This window comes from Acanthopagrus latus, chromosome 10 (assembly GCF_904848185.1).
Source record: "Acanthopagrus latus isolate v.2019 chromosome 10, fAcaLat1.1, whole genome shotgun sequence".
In the NCBI taxonomy this organism is placed as follows: Eukaryota; Metazoa; Chordata; class Actinopteri; order Spariformes; family Sparidae; genus Acanthopagrus; species Acanthopagrus latus.
In genome coordinates this window covers 16,205,013-16,229,951 of record NC_051048.1, presented here as the reverse complement: position 1 = coordinate 16,229,951, position 24,939 = coordinate 16,205,013, and the positions used below count along the sequence as shown (strand labels likewise).

At 42.1% G+C, this 24,939-nt stretch overlaps 4 protein-coding genes across 6 annotated transcripts; 3 read left to right on the top strand and 1 right to left on the bottom strand.

Annotated features, from left to right (window-relative positions):
- Positions 1-1,563: 1,563 nt before the first annotated feature.
- si:dkey-165a24.9 (G-protein coupled receptor 4) lies at positions 1,564-5,097 on the top strand. The gene is made up of 3 exons (XM_037113126.1): positions 1,564-1,782; positions 1,866-2,694; positions 4,256-5,097. The coding sequence occupies exons 2-3, from the start codon at positions 2,114-2,116 to the stop codon at positions 4,677-4,679; spliced, it is 1,005 nt and encodes a 334-aa protein (XP_036969021.1). The 5' UTR covers positions 1,564-1,782; positions 1,866-2,113; the 3' UTR covers positions 4,680-5,097.
- Positions 5,098-5,219: 122 nt separating this feature from the next.
- Positions 5,220-24,357, bottom strand: LOC119027702 (prostaglandin D2 receptor 2-like). Of its 2 annotated transcripts, none has more exons than XM_037113124.1 (2): positions 24,264-24,357; positions 5,220-7,475 (listed from the first exon to the last, which is right to left on the bottom strand). In XM_037113124.1, exon 2 carries the CDS (start codon positions 7,430-7,432, stop codon positions 6,290-6,292), a length of 1,143 nt encoding a protein of 380 aa, XP_036969019.1. In that variant the 5' UTR covers positions 7,433-7,475; positions 24,264-24,357; the 3' UTR covers positions 5,220-6,289. The 2 variants fall into 2 exon arrangements, with proteins under 2 accessions (XP_036969019.1, XP_036969018.1); XM_037113123.1 differs by lacking the exon at positions 24,264-24,357 and adding an exon at positions 9,440-9,473.
- Positions 14,436-16,491, top strand: LOC119027705. Of its 2 annotated transcripts, XM_037113127.1 has the most exons (6): positions 14,436-14,537; positions 14,653-14,967; positions 15,077-15,412; positions 15,500-15,631; positions 16,036-16,082; positions 16,174-16,490. In XM_037113127.1, the coding sequence occupies exons 1-6, from the start codon at positions 14,495-14,497 to the stop codon at positions 16,297-16,299; spliced, it is 999 nt and encodes a 332-aa protein (XP_036969022.1). In that variant the 5' UTR covers positions 14,436-14,494; the 3' UTR covers positions 16,300-16,490. The 2 variants fall into 2 exon arrangements, with proteins under 2 accessions (XP_036969022.1, XP_036969023.1); XM_037113128.1 differs by lacking the exon at positions 15,500-15,631 and having other exon boundaries at positions 16,174-16,491.
- On the top strand, positions 21,593-23,703 carry LOC119027703. Its single transcript, XM_037113125.1, has 5 exons — positions 21,593-22,153; positions 22,291-22,974; positions 23,098-23,226; positions 23,309-23,352; positions 23,451-23,703. Exons 1-5 carry the CDS (start codon positions 22,111-22,113, stop codon positions 23,574-23,576), a joined length of 1,026 nt encoding a protein of 341 aa, XP_036969020.1. The 5' UTR covers positions 21,593-22,110; the 3' UTR covers positions 23,577-23,703.
- Positions 24,358-24,939: the final 582 nt, after the last annotated feature.

The following is a 24,939-nucleotide window of genomic DNA, read 5'->3' as shown; positions in this document are numbered from 1 at the left end:
AAAACAATGTAAGATGGTTCCATACAGCTTGTTTCCGGAAGCCCTGATATCCCCAATTGATATATATATATATATATATATATATATATATATATATATATATATATATATATATATATATATATATATATATATATATATATAATATATACATATATATACACACACACACACACACACACACACACACACACACACACACACACACACACTTATACATATGGTCATGCAGTGTAGGGCTTTATAATGGCTAATAAAGAGCCAACATGCTACTAATATGTATGCTAATAAGCTGCGTGTTAATGGATAGTATGTGCAACATCAGACAGGTGAATCATTCAGGCTTTTCCTCTGTTATCAAGCTGCAGACGTATGTCACTGAGTGGCAGAAAGGTGTTGAAATGAGGTTGCCAGTTCTCACACTGGAGCTTCCTGTATGATTCTCAATTTGCAGAACTCCAATAATGGCCCCCGGGCTCAAGAATCACAGCCTTGACCTTGTTTGTCCCAGTGTTCCCTATTGAGATTCTAACAGTCGAGTTTCCCAGACCACTGGTAGTCGATGCTGGGGAAGCTCGTGTGGCGATGGCTTCGTCCTAATCTTTCCTATGTGCGTCCCTATTCCATGACAAGATGACATTCTCGCAGAAGACATCCGGCTGTGTGTCGCAAGCCTGATGCAGGAACAACTTATCATGCTGCCTCCCAGGTCAAGGGACATTTCCCCCTTGGAGCTGATTTACTGCCCCAGCAGTGCACAGCTTTTATCTGTCTCTTCAGGTCCAGTTTGGTCTATAGAGTGGCATGGAGATGTTGATGTGGATCTCTGGAAAGCATAGGGTGGTGTTACTGTCCCAGGGGACTGTTCAGTTTATTACTTACAATCTTGAACTATTCGATAAATCACAGATTGGCAGCATTTCACAGGAAGCAGCGAATGAGTGATCTGACCACCGTCCCTTTGAAACCCTGTGGTAAAAATATTGCCTAACAACCATTGTCTCAACATACCCATTCTTCCCCAAAACAATTTCAATTGTGTAAGATCTTTTTTTTTTTTTTTTTTTCCTCCCAGTGGTGCCTGAGTAAAGTTCACACGGGGTAAACAACACACATTCACTGCCTGCAGTCTTTGTCAATGGAAAACATGCGTTTTAAGCGTAACTGCATTTTGGTTAATTAGTTAATTAAAGTATATATTTACAATTCCTCAAATAAATGTGCTTTTCATTTGAATCGTTTGCACTGTTGACTATGAATCAGAATAGGAATGCACACTAGGTCTTTTTTTGTCACTTAAGAGGACATTGCATTGATGTACATTCACTGGCGAACCCTTCTGTAACCTTATAACATTACATTCTTATCCCCAGCATTTATCTGAGCTCAAATGTGTTGAAAAGCATGTTTAAAGACGGCACAGCCAAAGGGTTAATGTGTTCAATGGCACGTAGCCAGCCGCCGATAATCTAAAGGGCATTAGTGGACAACCCTACATCAGTTCCGCCCCGTCCACCTCAATCATCCTGTCTACTGCTGGAGTAAGAGGGACAGGGAGAAAGAGAGAGTGTATGTTTTTGTTCTGGGGCAGAAAGGCGTTCTCCTGCCTCAGGATGTTGCCTTTAAAGCTGAAGAAGTGGGTTTCCTGTGGAGGAAACGATCACAGAATAGACAAGGCTTGGTCGAGACACCGTGTTCCCAACATTTCTTGTGTACAGGTCAGACAGCTGCAGAGTGGGCAGCGCTTTTTGTGGACCAAAGTGGGTCTCAGCACCTTGGGAGGTGAGTGGAAAGTCTTGGTTAGGATCATTGTTCACCTGCTGACACTAAACCATCTGAGGATATCTCATCTGTCTTCTTTGCAGGTCTTCATTTCCCCCCCGATGGATCCTGGATGCTTTGAAGACCGGTTGACTGACAGCACTAAATCCCAGCCTGACCTTTTCCGCAGGAGAATGCATTTATGAATATTCCATAATGGACGAATAACAAGTGGATGAAAAACAAACTTCTTTCTTTCTTTGGCTGTATGAATGGGTGTTTTCGTACCAACTCGTCATCCTGAGCACAGCCTCCTCTAGTTTCCCATGTCAGGTGATTGACCAACAGAGACATGTCCAATGACAGCTGCAACCTCCCTTTGGACACGGACATATTCGGCCTCACCTGCATCTATGGCCTGATCTTCTCTTTAGGTCTCCCCAGCAACCTGCTGTCTCTCTGGGGACTGTACCACCTGGGCCGCTCAGGTGGAGGAGGCTGCCAGCTGGTCTACATCCTCAACCTGCTGCTGTCAGACCTCCTCCAGCTGCTCACCCTGCCACTGTGGATTCTTTACCTCCAAGGGGCGCACATCTGGCCCTACGGCCAGCTCACCTGTGAGCTGGTGGGCTACGTGTTTTACGTGAATGTCTACGCCAGCGTCATGTTCTTGTGCCTGATAGCGCTGGACCGCTGCCTGGCCATCGTGTACCCCCTGAGCAGCCGCAGGGTGCGGACTGTCCGGGTGGCAGCAGTGTGCGGCGTTGCAGTCTGGACACTCACCTTCCTGTTCTGCCTGAGCGGGCTGCTGCCGTCAGTGTTTGACTCTGACAGACTGCTGTGTCTGGAGCAGTACCCGGTCAGCCCTGGATATGCACGCTTCAAGATCACCACCGTGGCTCTCGGCTTTCTGCTGCCGTGTACCATACTAGGGTGAGTTAACCCCAAGATTCCAGAGAGGATGTTCCTCTTTCCTATTTTATTTTGCATTCCCCATGTCTGACTTGTAAATCTACAAATTTAAATGTTAAAACAATGCTCTTGGGCATTTTTTTTTCCACTTTATTAGTTTTCACAAATGATAAAGAATGGCTTTATATACAAAAGTTTAGAAAAAACTGTTTGAACTGCCTGGGTTTCAGATTCTAAATGAAAAAAAAAAAGTATTTCTGTGTCTGGCAGCAGACATAGATAATAAATGGGCCAAGTAGCCTCCTCAAAATCATCAAAGGGCCAGAATGAGGTTGTCAAAGGGCCACATTCCACCCACGGGCCTCCAGTTGAATAGGTTGGAAGGTGCTGTGCTCAAATGTGTCAGTCTGTTCAAATTCTCCTTTCATGTCTTGGTAACGTAAGAGGTCAAATTTGTGGGACAGCAGAAGGGGAGCAGAATAATTTCCATCCTCAAGTGTAGCGAATACAGTGAAATGTATGGCGAAAACTGATAAAATGAAGGTTAAGACTAAAATCATGGAGTAAATTTACAAAATTAGGGAAAGGGTAATGATGAAATGCGAATAAGCAAATACACACAAGTATTTGAGTATATTTCCATCTTTTGTTAGTACTTTGTTGGATTCACTGCACTACATTTTGGAGGCAAAGGCCAGGCCACGAATCTGTTGGCTCCATATACAGTAGAATCACACTGATTTTTGGGGTAGAAGCCGATACTAGGAAGTTCAAATTTTCAGTATTGATTTATCTGCATTTGTATGATCCCTCAAATATGATTGACAAAGATATATAAAGCTGGTAAGGCTGTGAATGTATTCATTCAAAAAGTAACAAAAAAAACATTATAATCTCTAAAAACTGTTTTCATATCAGTACATGTTAGACAACACAAACACCAATACTAATGTAAGTGTAATAGGACAAATATATCAGCCAACCAATATATTAGTCGACCTGAAAATACATGCATATTAAACTTTAACTTGTAGTTTTGATACTTAAGTACATTTATTGGCAGAAAATGGCTTTTGACATTTAAATATTTTTAAGATCAGATACTTTAAAGGTGCAATATGTATACATTTTGGTTGAAAAACATTAAATACAAGTAGCTTAAATAATCCAACTATGATTGTAACAGACTGTGAAGAAATAGCAGATACCTTATGATATTTGTGAACTGTGTTGCAGGAATATCTACTAAAGTTAGCATGCTAACCAGCTAGCCCTGAACACTCCTGTGTAGTGATGTTAACACCAATGGAATTCCAAAGCCCACAGTCCAGACCGCCAGCTGCAAGTATATCTGAGCGAACTAGCTAACGGTCAATTATTTCATATTGCACCTTTAAGAATTCAACTCAAGAACTATTTGTATGATTTTAGTGCAATATCTTTACTTTTACTCAAGTATGATGGTGACAGTTTAATAAAGACTGCTTCAAATGTCTCTGTTCTTAAGAGACATTACACCATTTTGTAAATTCTGTTTGGTGACCAGCTGAGTTATTATCCTCAAATCTGCTTCCTTCACCAGCTACACCTCAGCCCACATTGGGGTGACTCTCCGACAATCTCCTTCCCTCTCGGACCACGAGCGGCGCAAAATCGTGGGCATCCTGGTCGTGATCACCGTCAACTTCATCGTCGTGTTCGGACCCTATCACCTCGTGGGCGGATACAGATTTGTGTCCTTGCTGCTGACTGATGAGCCCTGTGGATTGGAGCGTTCCATTTTCCTCACCTATCGCCTCTGCTACGGTCTGACCAGCCTAAACACCCTGCTGGACCCCCTCTTCTACATCTTCCTGTGCGCTGATGCCCGGCTAGAGCTGCAAAGATCCCTGCCCTGTTTGGGAAGGGGGCAAAACACTGGCAAAAAGATCGCCCTTAGTACCAGAGCTCACTCAGACAACCAGAGGGGAAGTGGAAGTGGACATAATAATCTCCTAGAGATATAACTTGGGTTTGAAAACAGACTTTACTGGTGTTAAGTCAAAGCAGTTGTGCCACCCAGTGGAAAGGAGCACAAATAGTTTCTGTGCAGTCTGTGTTGCAACTCTGAGTGAAAAGATTTATTTGTGTTTCATCCTTCCGAGGTAAAATAATCCATTCCACTAATTAGGTCTCTCATGATGAGCTAAAAATTGTAGTATTTGTGTGTAGCACAGAGATCCCACAGTGCAGATTCTTGGACTGTTGCTTACATAAACACAACACTATGTGACAGAGTAGAAATATGTCTGTTTCATATTTAACCAGTATTTTGTGATATGAATGTCAGATGATGCCAAATGAAACACAATTTTACTTCTTTTTGTTTAGAATCCGAACAATGCATGATAATGAAAACAAAGTCACAAACTTTTTGTTACTGTTGGGTTTACAATGATTAAAAAAAAATCAATGTTTCATCACTCATTTGCTGCAAGTCATTTTTTTAAAGCACAAGAACGACTCAGGTTATACAATATAATTGGAATGAAAAATGCTACTCTGCAACACCAGATTGCTTTTCTTTTTCTTTATTAGAAATATCACAGTATCAACAAGTATAGAAATTACATGGACAATGAAGCAGATACACAAACTCTGTTATAATTACACTGGGCAAAAACATTAAAAAAACAGCAGCAGCATACAATACTGCACCTTTATATATTTACTTGTGACGGTTCCTAAAGCTTGCCAGCATCTCTATTCTAACTCCTTTTACAAAGCAATGAACTAAAAAGAAGCAGTAATGTACAGTGCATTCATTCATAGTTTTTCTTTTTTTTAAGACATAACAAATAAAACAGCTTATGCTACAGTGATATTGGTTAGATAACACACTTGGCAAATACCATAAATTCCGAAATAGGCGCCAGGATTCACTAATGGTCATTACAGCTGTGGGCGTGGCCAACAAAAACAAACAAAATCTTGAAAAGACCAGGTAGAAAATATTGAGGAGGGATGGAATGACCTTCAGTTTTAAAGATCATATGATAAATAGCTTTGTGTACATTGCCACACAGCTAATTCGATGAGTAAAAGGACAAAGTCCGTAGGATTCTAATCAGCTGTCTTTCGAAAGCATTGTAGATTCTAGGAGTGAAATCTAGCACTTCCTGCCTATGATACAAATTAAAAGCTTGCCAGGAATGGAATGCATTGCGCCAAATCAAGCTTGCCAGTGGACCCTGCCTCGTAAATTGGAAGCAGCAAAGTGGACGCATCAAGAGAGGAATGAAGACTGCGTTTCTCAGCAGCAGACTGTTGAGTTCGAAATTACTTTTGTTGTACAGCGTTGTACTCAGTTTATAAAGCAGTTTGTAAACGGGTAAGCCTGCGTTGCAAAAAATGAAAATTCAAACTGGAGCCCCCCATGCACATCCATCTCACATACTGCAGGGAATTATGGGACCATGTGGCCATGGTGTGGCCTGCTTATGGCTCAAATCTGGCAAACAGAAGACCTGGACTACCCATGAAGGAACAATATTACAACTGAAGGCCAAATAATGACTTTTGTGCTGATGAAGTAAAAATAAAAGCCTGGGTACATTCATTTACAGTACATTTTCTTTCAGTTCTGAGCAACATCAACAACACTTTCAACCTGCGTCTGATCCTCGTCTTTTACGTACAAGACTGGAAGAGAATTCCTCGGCTTCAACACAGCCTCACTGGTGCTGATAGAGCTGCGAGCGGTGCTGCGGCGTCGGGCCAGCTCTGCCAGATCCTCAGCCAGAACGCTCTCCATCACCGCACCGAGAGAGTGTCTGATTTTACTGCACAGGTCAGGGCAGCTGAATACATACAGAATGGGGTTAAGAACACTGTTAAGGAAGCCGATGGTTGCTGAAATCGGGAGGGCTTTGCTTGCTAATATCTGCGCAGGACTCCCATTGGTGGCCAACATCTCCACGATGATGAAGAAGTGGTATGGAGCCCAGCAGAGTACAAAGCTCACCACCACGGCCACTACGAGCCGAACAAAGCGGAAAGGCCGCCGGCAGCCTCTGCGAGCCAATCCAGAGCTCACAAAAGTATAGCTGAGGATGATGATTGCCAGGGGGATCAGGAAGGCCACGAAGAGCTTGAAGAAGGCTAAGGCTTCCTTGCGTTGCTTGCATATAGGTGTACGGTCCTTGATATCACTAGGGAGGAATCGAGCATAATTGTAGTAACACAAGATCTTTCCACTAGGAAGGGGAATGGTGTCACGGAACAGGTAGAAGGGGATAGTGCAGATCCCAGCAAAGCCCCAGATCACTCCGCATACCTTCCCAATCAGGTGGATGGTCCTGCTGTTCTGTGCCCACACAGGCCTCAGCACCACCAGGCAGCGGTCGAGAGAAATGGCCGCCAACAGAGAGCCACTGACAAACATGTTGAGAAAGAAGATGGAGGAATGGATGCGGCAGAAGGTTGGGCCCAGCGTCCAGGTGCTGCCACGGGCCATGTATAGGGTGAAGAAGGGCAGGGAAGCAGTGGCCAGCAGGTCAGAGGCCGCGAGGTTCAGGATCCAGATGCTGATGACAGAGCGGCGGACGTGGAAGCCCACCACACCGATGATGAGGAGATTCTCTATTATGCCAATGGACGAGAACAAGCCGTGGAGGGAAATGGTGAAAACACTTAAAGAACTCATCTTGGCTGTTTGATTCGTTGGGCCACTGGTGAAGTTTATCTTCGCGCCGTCAGGACACAACAAAGTAGAGGCCATGTCTCGAAGTCGAGCTCTGCTGGTGTCCTTTTGTGTCACACTGCTGAAATTTGCAAAAGAGATCAGAGCATGTAAAACTAAACCGAATAAGTCTAGGAAATACTCAAAACTATGAAGACAGCTCAGAGGTCATACCTATAGTTTCATCAAGGAACTTACTTTTGTGTGTATCATAGGCTTTGTACTCTATTGACATGTCTACAAAACAGGTCATAGCACGCTCACAGCACACGATTATCACCTGACTTTCATGTCGGGACGTAGAAGGGACGGTGGCGGAATTGGAGACGACAACGCAGCCAAGCCAATGACCACGGTTCACGTCTGTGTTTAAGCATACGTTTGAAACTGTTGCATATTTTTGACGAAGGAAGCAACATGACTGGATATACTCAGAACATCTTTAGCTTTGCTTGTAGTGAACAAAACAGATATTCTAAAGCAGCACATGAACCGTTCCTAACTCTCACCAAGTGGCATTTATGCTTAAACCTGATGATCACAGCTTTGTGACAAAGGGAGAAATGTCATGATTCACTGTCTTCTTGTTCTTGTGTTTTCTGTTTTACTCACATCACCCTGGTATGTTTCTGTTTGCTGTTCCTCTTGCGTGGTCATTGATTTGTACTTTTACTTTTGTTGTACTTCGCACAAGCTTTTTATTGCCACTTTGTTTTTTGTCTCTGTGACTTGCTTTTGGTTTATCTGGCATTCCTTTCTTTTTGTACATTTAGCTTTGTTTGATTGTTTAACTAACCTTTTGTTTCGCCTACCCTGCCTCCCGTGTTGTGTCTGCATTTGGGTCCTCATCAATTTTCCGTAATCGTAACAAGAAATGTAAAACTGAACCTAAAGAAATGTAATGTTGCATAATATAGGCGATGTAAAAAATGGTGTATTTTATCTGTGGTTTTACAGGAACGTATTTTCGAACATTTACACAACATTTATTGGAGATATTCATTGGTTCTAAAAAAAAAACCCCAAAAAACCAATGATAATAATAAAAATAAACAGCTTCAATACATTGCAAAACATTGCGAGCAGCCCGTGACATATGTGATGAGAAACACAGCGGGGGTGAGAGGAACATGGGTGTGTATTTTCACAGCTGACTCAGACTTCAAATGCAAATGATCTGCATGTTTCCATGTCATCTTTCACAGTCTGGCAAACCCAAATGCTGAAATTATAAATGAGTTACTATGTGGCTGTAAGGCATCAAAAAATAATTCATTTGAAACCACTGACACCAACACCTTGTCAACATTCATTTGCCTTATCATAGAATGTTAAAAAAACAATAACAACTCTTACATTTTTTTCATTTTTACTGGAAGGTTAAATTGCACAACTGTATGTTCGCCTGTATCAGAGCTGGTATAGGAATGCTGTATTGTGTTTTCAGCTTTCAGTCGTGCCACTCTTGTTTCTGTCATATCATTTGCCACATCCTCTCTGCTATTGTAGATGCTGCCTTCGAGGGCACTTGTGTAATTGTTAATCTTTGTTATCTGATGGTGTTACACAACTTTGCATGCCGCAGAGTGAACAGATCTCTGCCTGGCCTCGATCCGTTTCACATATAGAACGAACGTGAAAGGCTTGCACAATTACTGAATTTAAAAGCGTTTTAGGGAATTTCTGCTTAGAGCATAATGCATGTGGTCGATCATGTCGAGTAGGAAATGGCAGGCTGTGTCAATTAGACATAACAGTGCAAAGATGAGGATTAAAAAGCCCCATTGTGTGCCGATTTGTGGTTACTACTGAGGAACCTAGTCAGGTTTAAACTCTGTAAAAGCAAATTACCACACATGGCACATATGACATCATTTCCACCTGTGTCCAATGCACATTTCTTTAATTTCAAAACTTGCAATGAGTGACAAAATTGTCACTGGAGACTGTCTGTCCCATTGCAAGACACTAGATAAAACTGGGACAGCTTTATCCCATGTGCCAAACTCGTAGACCTTATCCTGAACGAGCACAAAAATCTCCTACCTTTTCCTCTGTCTCTCGCAGGTCTGATGAGGTCTCTCTGCGTTACACTACTCCTTTTAGCTTCATGGGCGTATAACATACACAGTAATAGGAAGTTGCAAACCTCAAAAAGAACTTCAACTCTTCTCAGAAAATGAAGTGTCAGCAGCAAGTGTCAAACCAACCAAATATGACACTACCTCTACGAGGCCGGCTGCTGCTATAAATGAAATGCTAATAAAATGCAAAATGTGGTTCGATTTGAGTTCAGTTGATTTTTTTTTCCTGCGATACAGAATTCCCCTTAATACTATAAAAGCTTTGATTTTGCAAGATGTGTCCGCTGACCTTTTAAGAAACCGCTACCAAAGTCACTTCAAACTGCTGTTTGACCATCAAAGGGGATGCCAACAATGACCTGAACACACTGACCCGAATTTTGAACATACCAGGAAATTGTCAGACAAGTTCGGTGACATATTGACGTATTGAGGATCAACGGCGTGGCTTTTTCCGTTCATTTATTGACTTTATTGCCACCTTCTACCTAGCCAGAAGTTCCAGATGGGTTATCACACAGAATGATCTGGGGAGGTGTCGCGAGAAATAGCTTGTAAAAGGGCGCGTGGGAGCATTCAGAGAATATGTTGCAGGTGGATTGACGGGCCATCTGGTTATAGATGCCTATCACTGGCTGACTTTAACCGATCCGATTAGCAGGAGGAGCGCAGTACCAGCAGAGCCGAGTTGGTGAATCATACTCTTATTGTCAGTGGAGAGAAGAGTGAAAACCTCTTTCCATCAACCTTCAGTGCCCTTCTTTGCTCTTCTTCCAATGAAATATACTCTCCACTTCTGATAAAAAAACAAACAAAACAAAAACAAAAAAACATGCAGTGCTGGCTATTCTGACAACTTAAGCAGCCGAAACAAACACCTCTTTTGCTGGTGATCACACCTAAGCCACAGCAGCCATGAACACATCGCCTAAAGCCTTGCAAGATGGACTTTTGCAAGATCACATGATCTCACTTATTCAGCTACCTTGCAAGGTTTCATATTAAAAAAAAAAAAAAAAAAAAAGAAAAGAAAAAATCTCACAAGCAAACTTTACTCCCCTTATCACCAGATTGCACTCATAGTTTTGATTTTGGAGAGGTTACAACTGTAAACCATCTCCCACAAATATTGTAGTCAAGCCAATCCTCCGTTGGAGTGGAAGAAGACAGAAGTGAAGATACCTCAGAGCCACATGACCATATATATACATATTACAGCTGTTACAGAGTGACACACATAAGTTATAGAAGTACCTTTGCAGACATTTGACATGCACAAAAAGGCTACATGACAGTAAAAAGATTAAAACCCCAAAAAGCACAACATGATCTACTTAATGCACATTAAGCATACCAACAGTAGCCTAGGGCATTCTTGTCCTTTTTTCATTGTGTAGTTTTGTTAATGGTATGATTTACTTTGCTCCGCTGAAGCACCTAAAAAAAAGTGTTGTTCTTGTCAACATTCGATCTGATCCACCTTCCTGGTCTGAGCGAGGTTTTCCAGCAGCAGCAGTGTGACTCAGCTGCAGCTGCCTGACACAGACAGATACTGACTTTTGACACAAACCTGTACCGAAAATGGAGCCTCGAGGGAAAAGCCCCATGTTATTATTGTTTACCCACGTGTGTAATTGCAAATGAGCTTTTCATAGCAGTGGTGCTGAGCCTTCTGAGAAAAAAAAATAAAAAAAATACCACAGATCATCTTATCCATCGGGCAGTAGATCACTCATCATACAGTAAATTAGCGTTATTAGCCGACCGCGCTTGATCTTAACAAATTTGTTGATATTATATTTATTATGCATTGGTGATGCCTTACTTTGAAGCTGTGCTCAGCATCAGTGTTACCTGACTTGGGTGAGTGTACAGCAGTGATCTTCTTTGTAATTCTGTCAGATCTGCAGTATTTCAAAGAAAGTGGTTTTAAGTCTTTATTGCCAAAGACTAGAGGGTTGTGGTTTCGTCCCATGACTGAATTGTAAGAAAAAAAGAATTACAGGTTTCAACATCACAGAACCAACAGAGGCGGAGGGGTGGTGTGTTTTGCTGTGCAAGCGGCAGGCTTAGTCACACATAGGGCTTTCTCTCTCTCTCTCTCTCTCGCTCTCTCTCTCTCTCACACACACACACACACACACACACACACATACAAACACATACAGCAGTGAGACAAAAAGCAGAAGGAAGTGCTTGTCATCTTATCTTTTGCTTAATCGCCATATGTACGTGACTCGAAAATAATGTCATGGTAAAAGTTGTGGTGACCTTTATTACGCCAGAAAAAAAGGATAAAAGATATGTCATTAATGTGTGTCATTAAAATGAGTGGATTCTCTTAAAGAGGAACTGCAAGAAGGAGGGTAAAAGCACCGCATTTGGAAGCAACCCAGCATGTGTCACTGTCAGCCTCCAGTGCCACACATTCGCACCTTAAGGTTGTATTTGCAAAGACGTGCATTCACACGAACAGGGACGTTTGGTGTGCTCTCACCCTGCCGCTCACTTGTCCCTATATGTTAACCTTGAAGAAAAAGATTCATCAAATTAAGTAAGTGAAGACTTAGTTAGGAAGTCTGACATCGATATTTAGACAGAAAATGTTCACGTTCTGAGGAGGCACGTCGCAAAATTCACTTTGTTTTACATTTCAGACAGGAACTTTGGGAGCTCAACTAGCCCTGTGATCTGGCATCTCCGCTGGTCACTTTAGCCTCCGGATGATGAAAATTTGATCAGAATTTCAGAATTTTAAGCAAGGAAGGCCCTGTAGAAGAACAAAGAGATCGACTGATTCTGTCTAAATGTCAGCGATGAGCACAACGCCTTTTCACAGTGGTGATGTCTCTTGCAACTAATAAATCAAAGTCATATTCTCGGTTTCGGTCTAGAGTCGAGTGATGGCAGATCGTATCAGGTGGTTTCAGGTTTGTATCAGCAGAGTGAGCACAGGATATCTCTACAAAGTTTGGGCTACCTGTTTAACACGCAGTTGGTTTCACCAAATTCTGCATGTTAAATTACTTATCATGCTCTCTTGCACTATATACATTTTCTATCAAGACAGCGAACATCAACACATTTTTTTTTTTTCAGGCAAGAACAAGTTTTATGAAGATATCATAGGTTAGAACACATTTAAGCTAATAAGAAAACAAAATATCTTAGGTGATTCAGCGGAGCAAAGGAAATAATATAATAAACTATACAGTGAAAAAGGACAACAGTGCCCTAGGCTAGTTTTCATATGTATAATGTGCATAAAAGAGATCATATTATGCTTTTTGGGGTTTTTGCCTTTCCTTTATTGTGTTATGTAGCATTTTTGTGCATGTAAAAGACCCTCAAAGTGAGTTACTCTCTCCCACAGAAAACATTGCTCCAGCACTACCTGCAACGCCCGGTTTGGAGGTGAGCCTTTACTTCTGTAACTTATGAGCGTCAGATGTTATATGAAAATATATATTAAATATATGGCTGTACCGAAGCCATGGTTAACAGTTGTAGCGCAGTTATTTTAGATCACACTACCTTGCTCGGCCCTTCTCTGCCTCTGATTGGCTACGTCCGTCCCGTTAGGTAATGTGCATGTGCAACACTCATGAAAGTTTGAACCGAGGCAAAATGTCTCACACCGTAGCTAAAACAGCGCGTTCAAGACACGGTGTGAAGGCATGTTGCAGCAATGCACCATACGAGAAAAATAGGTGGGCGTAATTAAGAGAAACTTTCTTTCTTTTACTTTTTTGAAAAGCATGTACAGTGTAATTTAAATTAAGCACCGCCTAGCATTAATGAAGGCTGTTGTCGGAACCTAAGCGACAGTCAGATCACCGTCTGAGTTGTTTTTACAAAGGTGCTGTTTGTTTGTGTATGGCTTTCACGATCACACATGATAAGTAGTATAATAGAGACCAATTTCTTAAAAGAGTGTTTTGGAGAAATACTAGAAGAAGGGTCCCTGCTCTGTGGCCCTGAGGTATCTTCCTCCTCATTCCAACCGAGGGTTCTAAGACTGTGAGTCCCCCGACGCAGTGCGATTTGTGATTTTAGCTTATGTAAATTAAAATTGCATATGTGCTCTGTCCAAAAATTGAACAGGGGCCAGATGTCTCTCTCTGTAGCCAAAATGGAGTGCCCAAGACAAGGTGTGTATTGGGATGCTGCAGAAATGCACCGTATGGGAACAATAATGTGTTTCTTGAAAATTAAAGTGCGAAAACCTGTTCTACTAGGACCCCCAGGTAAAAGTACGAACCTGAAAACAAACACAAGCTCTCCTTAATAAGACACAGGGAACACTATAGCTTGACTGTATCCTGGTGGCTTTATGCAGAAAGAAATAATAATCAGATACTGCCTTCAAAGTCGATTATATAAAGCTCATTTTGAGCAATTTTCCATTTGGAAATTTAGATACAGGGTCCCTCTGATTGGCTCTCTTCATGTCCTCTCTCTGTCTCCTGCCTGGCACAAGGCAACAGTAAATACTCCCTCAGTAAAAAGAATATCAAATGTTGTTGGCGCCCTCCTCAGGCCAATTAGTGCAAGTGAAGCATCACTTGCATGTACAGAAGGATGCAGTATCATGGTAGATGTACCTTATATGTCAGAACATATTCTAACCCCAAGAAGTGTAACAAATGCTCTTCCAAAAACGCCTTAGGGCCAACAACAAAAATCATACAAGCTGATGAAAAGTTATTTTTTTTTCCTTCTTGTTGTTGTTGTTGTTGTTGTTGTTGTTTTTTTTTGGATTAGGAAGTTAAGTTTGCACTGCAGGCAATGTTTCTACCTGAGGGCAAAAATCACTGAAATGTGTAAAATTGCCTGAGCAAAACTGGCCACTTAGAGCTTTTTATTTCCTTTGGTGCAGGAACTGCAACCCACAAATTTGCACCACCTGGGTTACAGACATCTTTCCGCTGAAGGTGCATGTCTTTGACCCCTTTACAGAAACTGCAATCACACTGGATCACACAGCCACAGATCACAGATCAGCGGAGAGTGAAGGATGTTCAAGTTGTATGTGCTCTTGGTTTTTTTCTTTAGAGGCTGTAAGTCACTGTGATATTTTTTTTCATTATTTATGTGCCCTGAATTGTGACTCCATGCACTTAAAAATAAAATATCAACGTGATTATGATGAATATATCTCTCTTTGTGTTTCAGACGGCTCTCTGCTCTACGCTAACCCTGGACACAGTGTGACTTTGCCGTGTTTCTACAGCAGCGCCTCGCAACTGTGCTGGTACAAGCAGGTTGCAGGAGAGGAACCTCAAATAATCGTCTCGTCCTACAGATCTGCAGGCAACATATTCTATAACCAGTTTAAAGATGACAAACGGTTTTCAGTTCATACTGGAGAAGGCTTCTACCACCTGAACATCTCTTCTGTCCGGGAGTCAGACTCAGCTATGTACTTCTGTGGACGGATTGGTTTTCCAGTCACTGAATTTGATCATGGAATATTTTTGGTTTTAAATGGTAGGTTTTTATGATTTGCAATCGTTTTTTTAGTTGTTTTTTTTTTTTTTTTTTTAGGTCAAATTAGATTTCTTAACTCTTTTTAAAATGTCTAAAATCTTTTTTTCAGAGTCTAATCGCAGGTCTTTCCTCAAGCAGCCGGCCTCCGGCTCTGTGAGGCCGGGAGGCTCCATGACTCTGAACTGCACGCTGCACAATGGAACCGGCGACGGAGAGCACAGCGTCTACTGGTTCAAGAAAGAGTCACGAAACTCCAACTTGGGGATCTTGTACGTCCACGAAAACAGCAGCAGCGAGTGTGTAAAGAGCCCCGAGTCTCCTGCACAGTGTGTGTACAGTTTGTCCAAGAGGAACGTGAGTCTGTCTGATGCTGGGACGTATTACTGTGCCGTGGCCTCGTGTGGAAAGATTCTCTATGGGAAAGGAACCAGAGTGGAGGTTGGAGGTGAGCATCATATGCTTTAAAAAAAGAAAAAAAAGAAAAGAAAAAGAAAATCTGCATAATCTGAGTCTTCTTTTTATGCTGTCACAGAGAAACTGGACTGTAAATCCCCTGCTCTGTTGCTCTCTGTGGCCGCGGCTCTGGTTGTGTCTGTTTTCTTAAACATGATCTTGATCGGTATCCTCTGCAAAACATCCAGGAGAGAATCTCCTCAGCCTGAAGGTACAACTCACTCACAGTCACCAAAGAATTAGTTTGTGTGGCTGTTACTTTGATGAGGACAGGAACAAAGGTTTATTGAGCCAAGTAGGATAATATTTATTGCTCGGGTTAAATTTGCACAGATTTCTTTCCTTATCTGTCTCTGAGATTCCTGTCTAAACCTGAGTACAATGCATCTGGATTGAATTACATTTGTGTAAAAAACAAACAAACATCCAAATCATGTTTTTCAGAAACATTGATGGTTTAATTTCCAATAATTCGCGGACTCTAAGGAAATAGGATCTTATTTTTTCTTCCTTCTAATTCTTATTTGGCTTAAATGTATCTTTAATGATAATGACAGAACACTGGAAGCTAATCTATGAAAAACAAAATATTTTGATTTTTTATGTTTATAACAGGGCCGCACCGCCAGTCCAGTGTCCCAGAATACACCGCCGATAGTCAGGTAAGCTCAAAGAATCCTCCCAACGCGACTCAGAGGCATAGGGGCACGTCCCGTAATGTAAACTAGACGTGCCTTGCTTTGTTTCCTGCAGAATGAGGAATCTGACACGCTGCAGTACGTAGCTCTGGACTTCAAAAAGAGGCAAAGCAAGAGCAGGAGACAGAGGAGCACAGAGGAGGAGACGGTTTACTCCGCCGTCGCACTGTCGGACCCCTGAGGTGAATGTGGCTGTTGCTTCATGGAGGCAAACCCTTTCTGCGCCTGCAACTGCCGCTGCTCACTTATTTGACCCCTGTAATAACCCTAATTATGTTATTTAAATCAGCTTTTCTGTTTTGATGCATTAAATCGTCCCCTATCGTCCTTTAATCCCCCTCATGCTTAACTGCAAGGTTAAAATTTGTATAAAATAGAAAAATAAAAAAGACAATTTGAAAAAAAACAACATCTCTATTTCTTATTTAAAGGCTGTGGTTTCCCTCATTGGTATCAATAATGTTAGCTTTATGTTGACCTTTAACTGTCACACAGCAAACAACCACAAATATGAAGAAATATATGCTCCTTAAATGCCGTATATGTGCGTGTGTGTGTGTGTGTGTGTGAGAGAGAGAGAGTGAAGTTCCTCTAGGTATTTCAGAGTCAGCATTTTTATCTCAAAATGCTCTGCTGTGGTCTGCAATAGAAGCCAACATACTGTCTGATAATGCATTGAAACTAATGGAGAGTGTCTCCTCAGGAGATTCATTTCAGCTGCTGACTAATGATAGTCCGGTGCGACTTTAATTTAGATGGATTTTTTTAAAATTGAAATTGTTCTAATGCTTTGCTTGTGTCCAAAGACTGGTATGATGAAAAAAAAAACATTAATTTCAGCCATGACTAAATGTGCACAATTTCTCCAGATTGGTGCTTCAAAATTTCAGTCACATGCAAACAAAAAAAAAGAAAAAGAAAAAAGGGCTAAATGACTCGTGTGACCTGTGTGAGTCTCCTGGAGTGTGTTATGTATCTACGATTGTGCAGCCCTGAATGTCTGAGAACATCTTTATTCAAGCAAAAAGTGGCTGTGGGCTGTGATATCCTAACAAATTAGTGTTCAGCTTAAAAAGTCAGGGTATGCACAAGAGACAGAATCTAGATAGCACGGTGAAAACAGAAGCAGCAGAGGCCGAGGTACTGCAGCTTTTACTCCTTAGTGTGGTTTAAGATCCAAAAACACTGGATCATACATTTCCCATACTGATAATTTGATGTGATTCTCAGGGTTTATTTTTCTACAAGAAGACACAGAAGGCATTTAATTATAGTTTGCCTTGTTTGCATCTGGTATGTGCAGTTGCACTGTCGGCCAGTAGGGAGCAGCAGTGCACCGACAGTAGCTCTCATACAAGCACCACATCATGGTGGGTGTTTTTGAGACAGTGGCATATTGCGGTGGCCATTAGGTTGCCAAGATTGTAAAGATAAGTTATTTTAAGGGAACACACCACAGAAAAGGCTAAAGATACGCATCTGTACGTTTCAAAGACACTTTGTGAGACGTATCCTGTTTTGGCCGCCCACAGGGGGCTGTTTTCGGAGGGGCTGTTGTGGTCGACTGACATCGAAATCTCACCTCTATTTTTTTTTTTTTCTTTCTTTTGGCGCCTCTGAGCGCAGCCAGTGCCATGACGGCGACATTTCATGAAATCATGCAAGAGGCGGTGCTCAGTTTTATGGTTTTGCAGAAGATGAGTTTGACAGTTAGACAAAATACAATGAAACACAGAATTTATATACTTTACTTATGATAAAATATTGCAAAATCTGACTTATTCACAAACATGTTTTTTTTCTTCTTTTTTTTTAATTCTCTATCCAATTACTCTTCAGGAAACAAACAAACAAAAAAAATCAAATAGAGAACTATCTAACAATGGATGGTTGCTTTGTTCAACTTCTGAGCTGTTCCTCTGAAACACATGAAAGAGAGCGCTGTGTTTTTAAGTCCTGCTGCCGACTGACTAAAAAGTAAAAGGGAAAAAAAAACAAAACAAAACAGTCTCGTCTCTGAGTTCCCGCTCTGGTCAAGCTCCCTCACGTCAAGGTGGTTTCACCCCCACCTCCCCACCGCTGCCCTCCCCTCTGACAGGATGTCTGTGTGGTTTTAATTCGTGATGCTGTTGGTTTGTTCCAGTCGCTCGAACGCCTCTGCTCTTTCACTTCTCAATCATGCGCACGTACATTTTACACGTATATGTCTATAAAAACAACTTACAAGACCATTGATTCGGCTTGAAGCGGTCTCGGTAGAGATAACGCAAGGAGGGGCTTCATGACAAGGTGATCGGGGGGGGGGGGGCTGGCTTCACTTTCTCTTCGACGTAACCGCACGTTTTTCACTTGTAGCTGAAGGCTGCGCTCATGTTCCTGTTTTTGATAGAAGCCGCATATTTACTTCAATTCAAAGAGAACTGTATTGAAGTTGCAAAAAAGCTAATTAATGCTGATGCAATAAAAGCAACAGAAAAGCTGTTTGTTCTCCGCAGAAGTACCACAGAAGTACATGTAACCCTCACCGGCCTGATTTACTTTGTCATGCCAAAAGCACGGTGGAAAGACAAAAAAAAAATATCTGCAGATTCTAATCCACTTTCAAAAGGTACAGAAAACAAAGAACCTTGTGCAGATTAGCGATACTACTATTTGGTTAAAAAAAAAAAAAAAAAAGAAGAAGAAGAGAGAAACCAATTTGAGGAAGTGCAAACAACATTTAAAGATATCATCTCATTTGCTAACCCACAGCATGAACTGGCCTTAGAGCCTTAACCTCAGTATTTTTGGAAATGAAACCTAATAAGCAGTTTCGGAACGTTCACCTTACGAGACAGTTTCTGTGCCTAAACCTAACCAAAATGCAATTGTTAATAATGATGAATAATGCCTTATTTTGAATGTCTAACCAAACAATACACATTACGCATGACTAGCCTGACGTTGGAGCCCTCTGCGTGCTAAAACTAATGCTTAGAAAGGTTGGTAGATTGCCATAGTTTCAAAGTTTTAGACCACTGTCCAAGCTGCCATATACTTGACGAGTTGGAAGCGACAACCTGTTGCAAAATCGATTGTGTTTCATATGTGGAATGCTAAAGTAATGCAGAAATATGTGATAAAGTTGGCCATTCAATCATGAGATGTTATTTTTGACCTATTGAACTCAGCCAGCAAAAACTTGAGTTCCCTTGTATGTCATTTCACAAAATCAGCTCTGTCATAAGTTAAAGACACTGGGACTACTTGGTTTCGTAAAATGTATGTTATTTATTTGGGTTAAGAGTCAGTCAAAGTTCATCCTCAGATGACCCGAGCAAAAAGATCCCTCCATCTTGGAAAGTGCAGCGTAGAAACACGGCAGTATTGAGCACTTAGCTCCGAGTGACATTGAACACGTCACAGACTCGAGCTTGACAAGCAGCCGTGTGCTCAGCTTTGCCGTAACCGAGGTGTTACCGAGCTGTACTTCTCAATAAAGTCCCACCTCGAGTCGTGCCTGCACTGAATACATGAGTGATTTTCATTAAGGCTTCTGACACACTGCGGCGCTTCCTCTTTTTATTGTTTCCGACATGGTCTGCCTCTTCTCTTCAGAGAAGAAAGGGAGGATCTAATTTCCATTTCAGCTTCACTGAGAAACAGTGAGCGTCAGGCCGTCCCACCGTCACTTTGCACAACTCAGGAAGTGCGAGAGGTGTCGGTCAGCGCTGCCTCATCTCCACTGAGCCAGCAAATGTAGAGCTTTCAACCACAGCTTTGTCAAAACAAGCACATGCAGGCCACAAACATCAAAAGACATGTGCTACTGACATGCAGTAGCCTGTCTATGCTTGGTAAGGGTCTAACTGCACGGGTTGACTGTACTATTAAATCTTCAAGGACAGGGGGGTGGGGGGACTAGACAGCTACATAACAAATAAATAAACTAACACTGTTCTTTCGAAGAATTTGAGTTCCCTACACTAAAATGAAGTGAAACCAACAGCTGTCCAGGCACCAATCTGTCTAATCATATGCTTTAGGAAATAGTTGTATCCAACTGTAAGTGATTTGTAGCGTTCTAGGCTAGGTGTGATAAAAAGACAAAAAGTGGCTTTTAATTCAATATTCTTTTACTTGTGAATTTGAGTTGTTATGCCCTGTTAACTGCTCATGTCAGGCAAAGCATCTATAAAAACAGATTTCTTGTTTTTTTTTTTTTTTTCAGGCCACCATTTGAGGCCACGTCTAGACCCATGTGAATGAGACCGCTAATGCTAGCCAGCCCTGCTCTAGTGTGTGACAAATGCATTATAATGGATGCTAGCTGATCCTAATCTACCACTGATCGCCTTGCATCTATTATATCTGTATGATGAAATCTTTGACAGCTTTGTGATCCTGGTGCTTAATATGTCCATTGCATTCTTTGACAGAAGAAGACAAGAAAAGTGGTCAAAGTCCAACTCTCTTTCTGGTCGAAGAAACAAAAAATCTGTCAGAGATTTTCACGGCCCTCGCGTATGCACGAGGGGTCAATGCACCCCTTCAGCTAGACAACCAGAGTTTAATTATAACATAAATGAATCAAAAAATTGTCTATATATAGCCGGGTATATATCCTAGCATGCAGGGTAGACAACTCCCGAGACCCTAAGACAGTGGTGTCAAACTGATCCAGTAAAGGGCCATGTGGCTGCAGGTTTTCATTCCAACCAAGCAAGAACACACCTGATTTGGATCAGCCAACCAATCAGCCAACTAAGCAAGAACACGCCTGGTTCTTGCTTGGTTGGAATGAAAACCTGCAGCCACATGGCCCTTTACTGGATCAGTTTGACACCACTGCCCTAAGAGGATCAGTAGGCTCAAGTTGGTGGGTTTAAAAGTACCAACTGCACAATGGCTACTCCCAAGTTTGTCTTCAACAAACACCAGTCCACAGATGTTTGAGGCATCCTCACCCATGTGCCCCAGTATGGAGGAAGCTAATGGGAACCAGCTCCACACAGGGTTCATTAAATAGAGTACATTAGTGTTACGTAATTGTAATGGAAGCCAGTCCATCTCAAAACATCAAAATTGCCTTGCACATGAACCACCCCCCTTCTTTGAACCTTCAAACTGACATTTTTCAACACTGCACTTGGCACTGACCGTAAGTTCCAACTAAACCAAACCAGTAGAGGGCAGTGATGCAGCACTGAAGTAGATATCGATCACAATTTCGAAACACCAAAAGAAGAGTAAAAAAAACAACACGCAATCTTAACATGTGGTTTCCTCTGCCACTTCGGATTATGTGTAGATGGGGTTGCTGTCCCATAATATATTGGATCAAATGCCACACCTGTCCTATTGAACCTCACCTACAGAAAAAAAAAACACTCAAAAGACAAACTGCTAACCACAGCCTTAAGTGTTATCAGCATTAACTTTGAAGGTCTTTGAAGTGGGGTATCACTTGACCTGATTTCTGCTTTTCTTTAAGTGTCTCTCCTTCAGACTTTCAACCTATTTTACTTTTAAGTAACACAGACACGCACACACACACACACACACACACACACACAACCAAAAACATCCAAAGTTCACAATATTGTGTCGTGACAGAAGATTACAGCATGTTCTTCCACTCTAAAAAAAAAAAAAAACCCTATTATCTTTGTGCATATTGTGGAAAAAAAAAAAAACAAACCACCGAACATGCACCAACCTACGCCTCCATTCAAAAATGTAGAATTTCCATTTTCATTGTTTACATATATGAGGTCACACCTACTGTCCCTCCAGTGTACAGTTACAATGATGTAACCTAAAGGAGGCAATCACCCCCAATTGCACCTCTGGTCCCCTGATCAGGCTTCTTCTTTTGCAAGAGAACAAATCGCTTGTCTGGCTCTACACTTGTCAGCATAGCCAATCATGAGCAGCTTTCGTCTCCTATAAGAGTTTGGCTGGGCGCGTCCGTCGTCACACAGGCTGAAGACAGAGATCCAGAGCTTCAGGGATGGTGCCACTATGCCTTTTTCTTGTTCTTCTCTGTGAAATCTGTGAGTATTTTGCAGCCATTTTAACTGTTTCTGAGTGCATAAATGTGTTTTTGAATAAGAGGGATGAGGTTTCAAACTATGAATGACATGATTTATTTATTTTTTTTGTTTTTTTTGTTTTATGCATTTCTGTCCAGGTCAGGTGCAAACCGTTGAGAAGACCCCCGGTATAACTCAGGACAGTGGTATCATAACAGCTGAAGTTGGGGGGACCGTTACTTTGAAATGCTTTTGTCAAAATGATGCTGTAACCTTCCTCTCCTGGTACCAGCAGCGACTTGGGGGGAAGCCTCTCATCGTATCAACCCGGATGAAGCACAACAAAGACGCTTCCATTTCCAAGGCGTATACAGGAAGGTTTCAGGTGCAAACCGGGGAAAGCATCAACCATCTCAAAATCTCAAACCTCCGCCCGTCGGATTCAGCGACGTATTACTGCGGCATTTTAGAATTCAACGCTATTGAATTTGGGCGAGGAGCTTTCCTGCACGTCAAAACGTCGCTGTCCAACATCAACGCCGTCGTCCAGCAGCCGGCGCTGGAGTTGCTACGCCCCGGCGAGTCTGTGAACCTGAGCTGTACGGTGTACGCTGAAAAATGTGCGGGGGAAAAGAGCCTCTACTGGTTCCGACACGGTGCGGCTCAGCCCGCGGTCATGTATCGCAACGCGGGACAGTGTACGACAGATGCCCGCGTCGAAAATTGCACGTTGAACCTCGCCATAAAGTCCGTGAACGCCTCCGACGCGGGGATGTACTACTGTGCTCTGGCCTCGTGCGGGGAGATTGTGTTCGGAAATGGAACGAGGCTGATGATTTCAGGTAGGTCATAATAGCCGATGCTGAATATAACTTTTCAACTAAATAAATAGCCTTTGAATGATTGTATATCCATGCATCTAAATGTGTTAAAAGAGACAAGATATACTTTCTGCTGTTTGTTAGGAGAGTCCTCCAGAGTCCCTATCCTGGCATACTGCCTAACAGGGGCATTGGCCTTTTCCATTATTCTGCTCCTTGTCCTGGCTTTCACGCTGTACAAGTTGAAAAAACAAATATGCTCCGTCTGCAAAGGTACGATTTTTCTTTTAGAACAAAAGCATTTCAATTTGGTCACCTTCAGCCTGGCTTGATCATTTCATCTTTCGCTTGTCAGGAAGCGTTTCTCATCTGGCATGTTCTGCAGCTTCTGATCCCATGGTAGGTGAAGTAAATACGATACAAGCCATATCTGACACGATTTATGACCACTATTTCATTTCTCATATATTTTGCCATTGTGCTTTTGTCGTTACCAGAGCCAGGATGCTGACGGCCTCCATTACGCCGCTCTGAGTCTGAACAGAACCAGCGGGCGACATCGGCAGGAGGAGTCTGAGGACAGTGTCTGTGTTTATTCAAGAGTACGGAGTAGAAAAGAGTGAAATGGGACTTTGCCTTGACTTTCAACCACAAAACAAGTTCTCTTTCCTGTCACCCATCTTAATAAAACAACACTTCACATGTGTAAATGTACAATATGCAATACTGTTAAATAGAATAAAATATATTTGTGCAACATGTTTGCAGTGTTTAATGTGAAATGTGTTGACACTGTGTGTGCTCCATGCATGAGCACCTATGTATACAAGTGCACTACCGGTTACAAATATAGAGAATGCAGGCTCATAAAAAAAAAAAAATCCCCTGCAATCTATAAATAACATCCTCACCCTGAATTGTAAGCACAGGTTGCACCTTTTCAGTCTAGAGCCCGCTCTCACCGTTTACTTTTCACTCCTGTGGTGAAGGTGGCGAGAACCTCAGACTTTAAGTTTCCATGAGTGGAAACGCAGGTCCTAGCAGAGCTCGAACACAGGAAAGACCGGCCTGCAGCCTCCAGGCCACAATGTTTGCACCTCAGCTAAATTGGCCTCACAGAACTTTACAAAAGAAGCATCACGTCTCAGATGCAGTGAAACATGCTGTGCACACGATGAGAAAACTAAAGGGCAGGTGGTGTTTTGTCACTGAAATGAAGAAGCCAAACAATAGAAACATCTATGACGTCTAGGGTCAAACACAATAAAGACAACTGAGATCAGAGTGAAGTAAAAAATAGTTTTACTTACCGACAACTCCAACAGTCCTGATTTATACGAGTGAAGCTTTCAGTTAAGTTGACTGGAATGTTGATGTAGTCATCATTTGTCGGTCGTCTCACTCTCATTTCCCTAAAACTAATACGCCCCAGCTTTACTCAAAGCTCTGCATTATAGGAAATTCACTAGAAAGACATTTGCATGTTCTGCTACATCAGCACTTTGAGGAAGAGGATCTGCGGTATTATGCAGTTCCACAACTTGCTATCGGATCAAACATGATGTTTTTTCTCGTTGATAAAGTGCCCCAATACCCAAGCATTAAAGGGATAGTTTGCGTTTTTTGAAGCGGGGTCATATAAAGTAAATATCTATGAGGATATATAGAGAGCCGCTCCAGCCCAACAGGGTCCAGAGAAAAGGCAAAATTTAACCACCTAAAACAAGGCTCACCTAAAAAAAATGTTCAAGTGTACGTAAATTCACACCGCTTTACATCGCCTTTCTTTTTGGCACTACATTTTCTCAACCATAGAACCTCCGTATCCCTATGCATTAGCGCAACTGGGCAATGGGTGATCTGCGAGCGGCGAAATACAGTGCGAGGCCCAGCTGCTGGATGAGGGGTTGACTTTCGATAAAAACAAAACTTAACAGACCGTCGAACCGCCTTATCGGTGCGCATTAGCGCAACCACGCGTTAGGC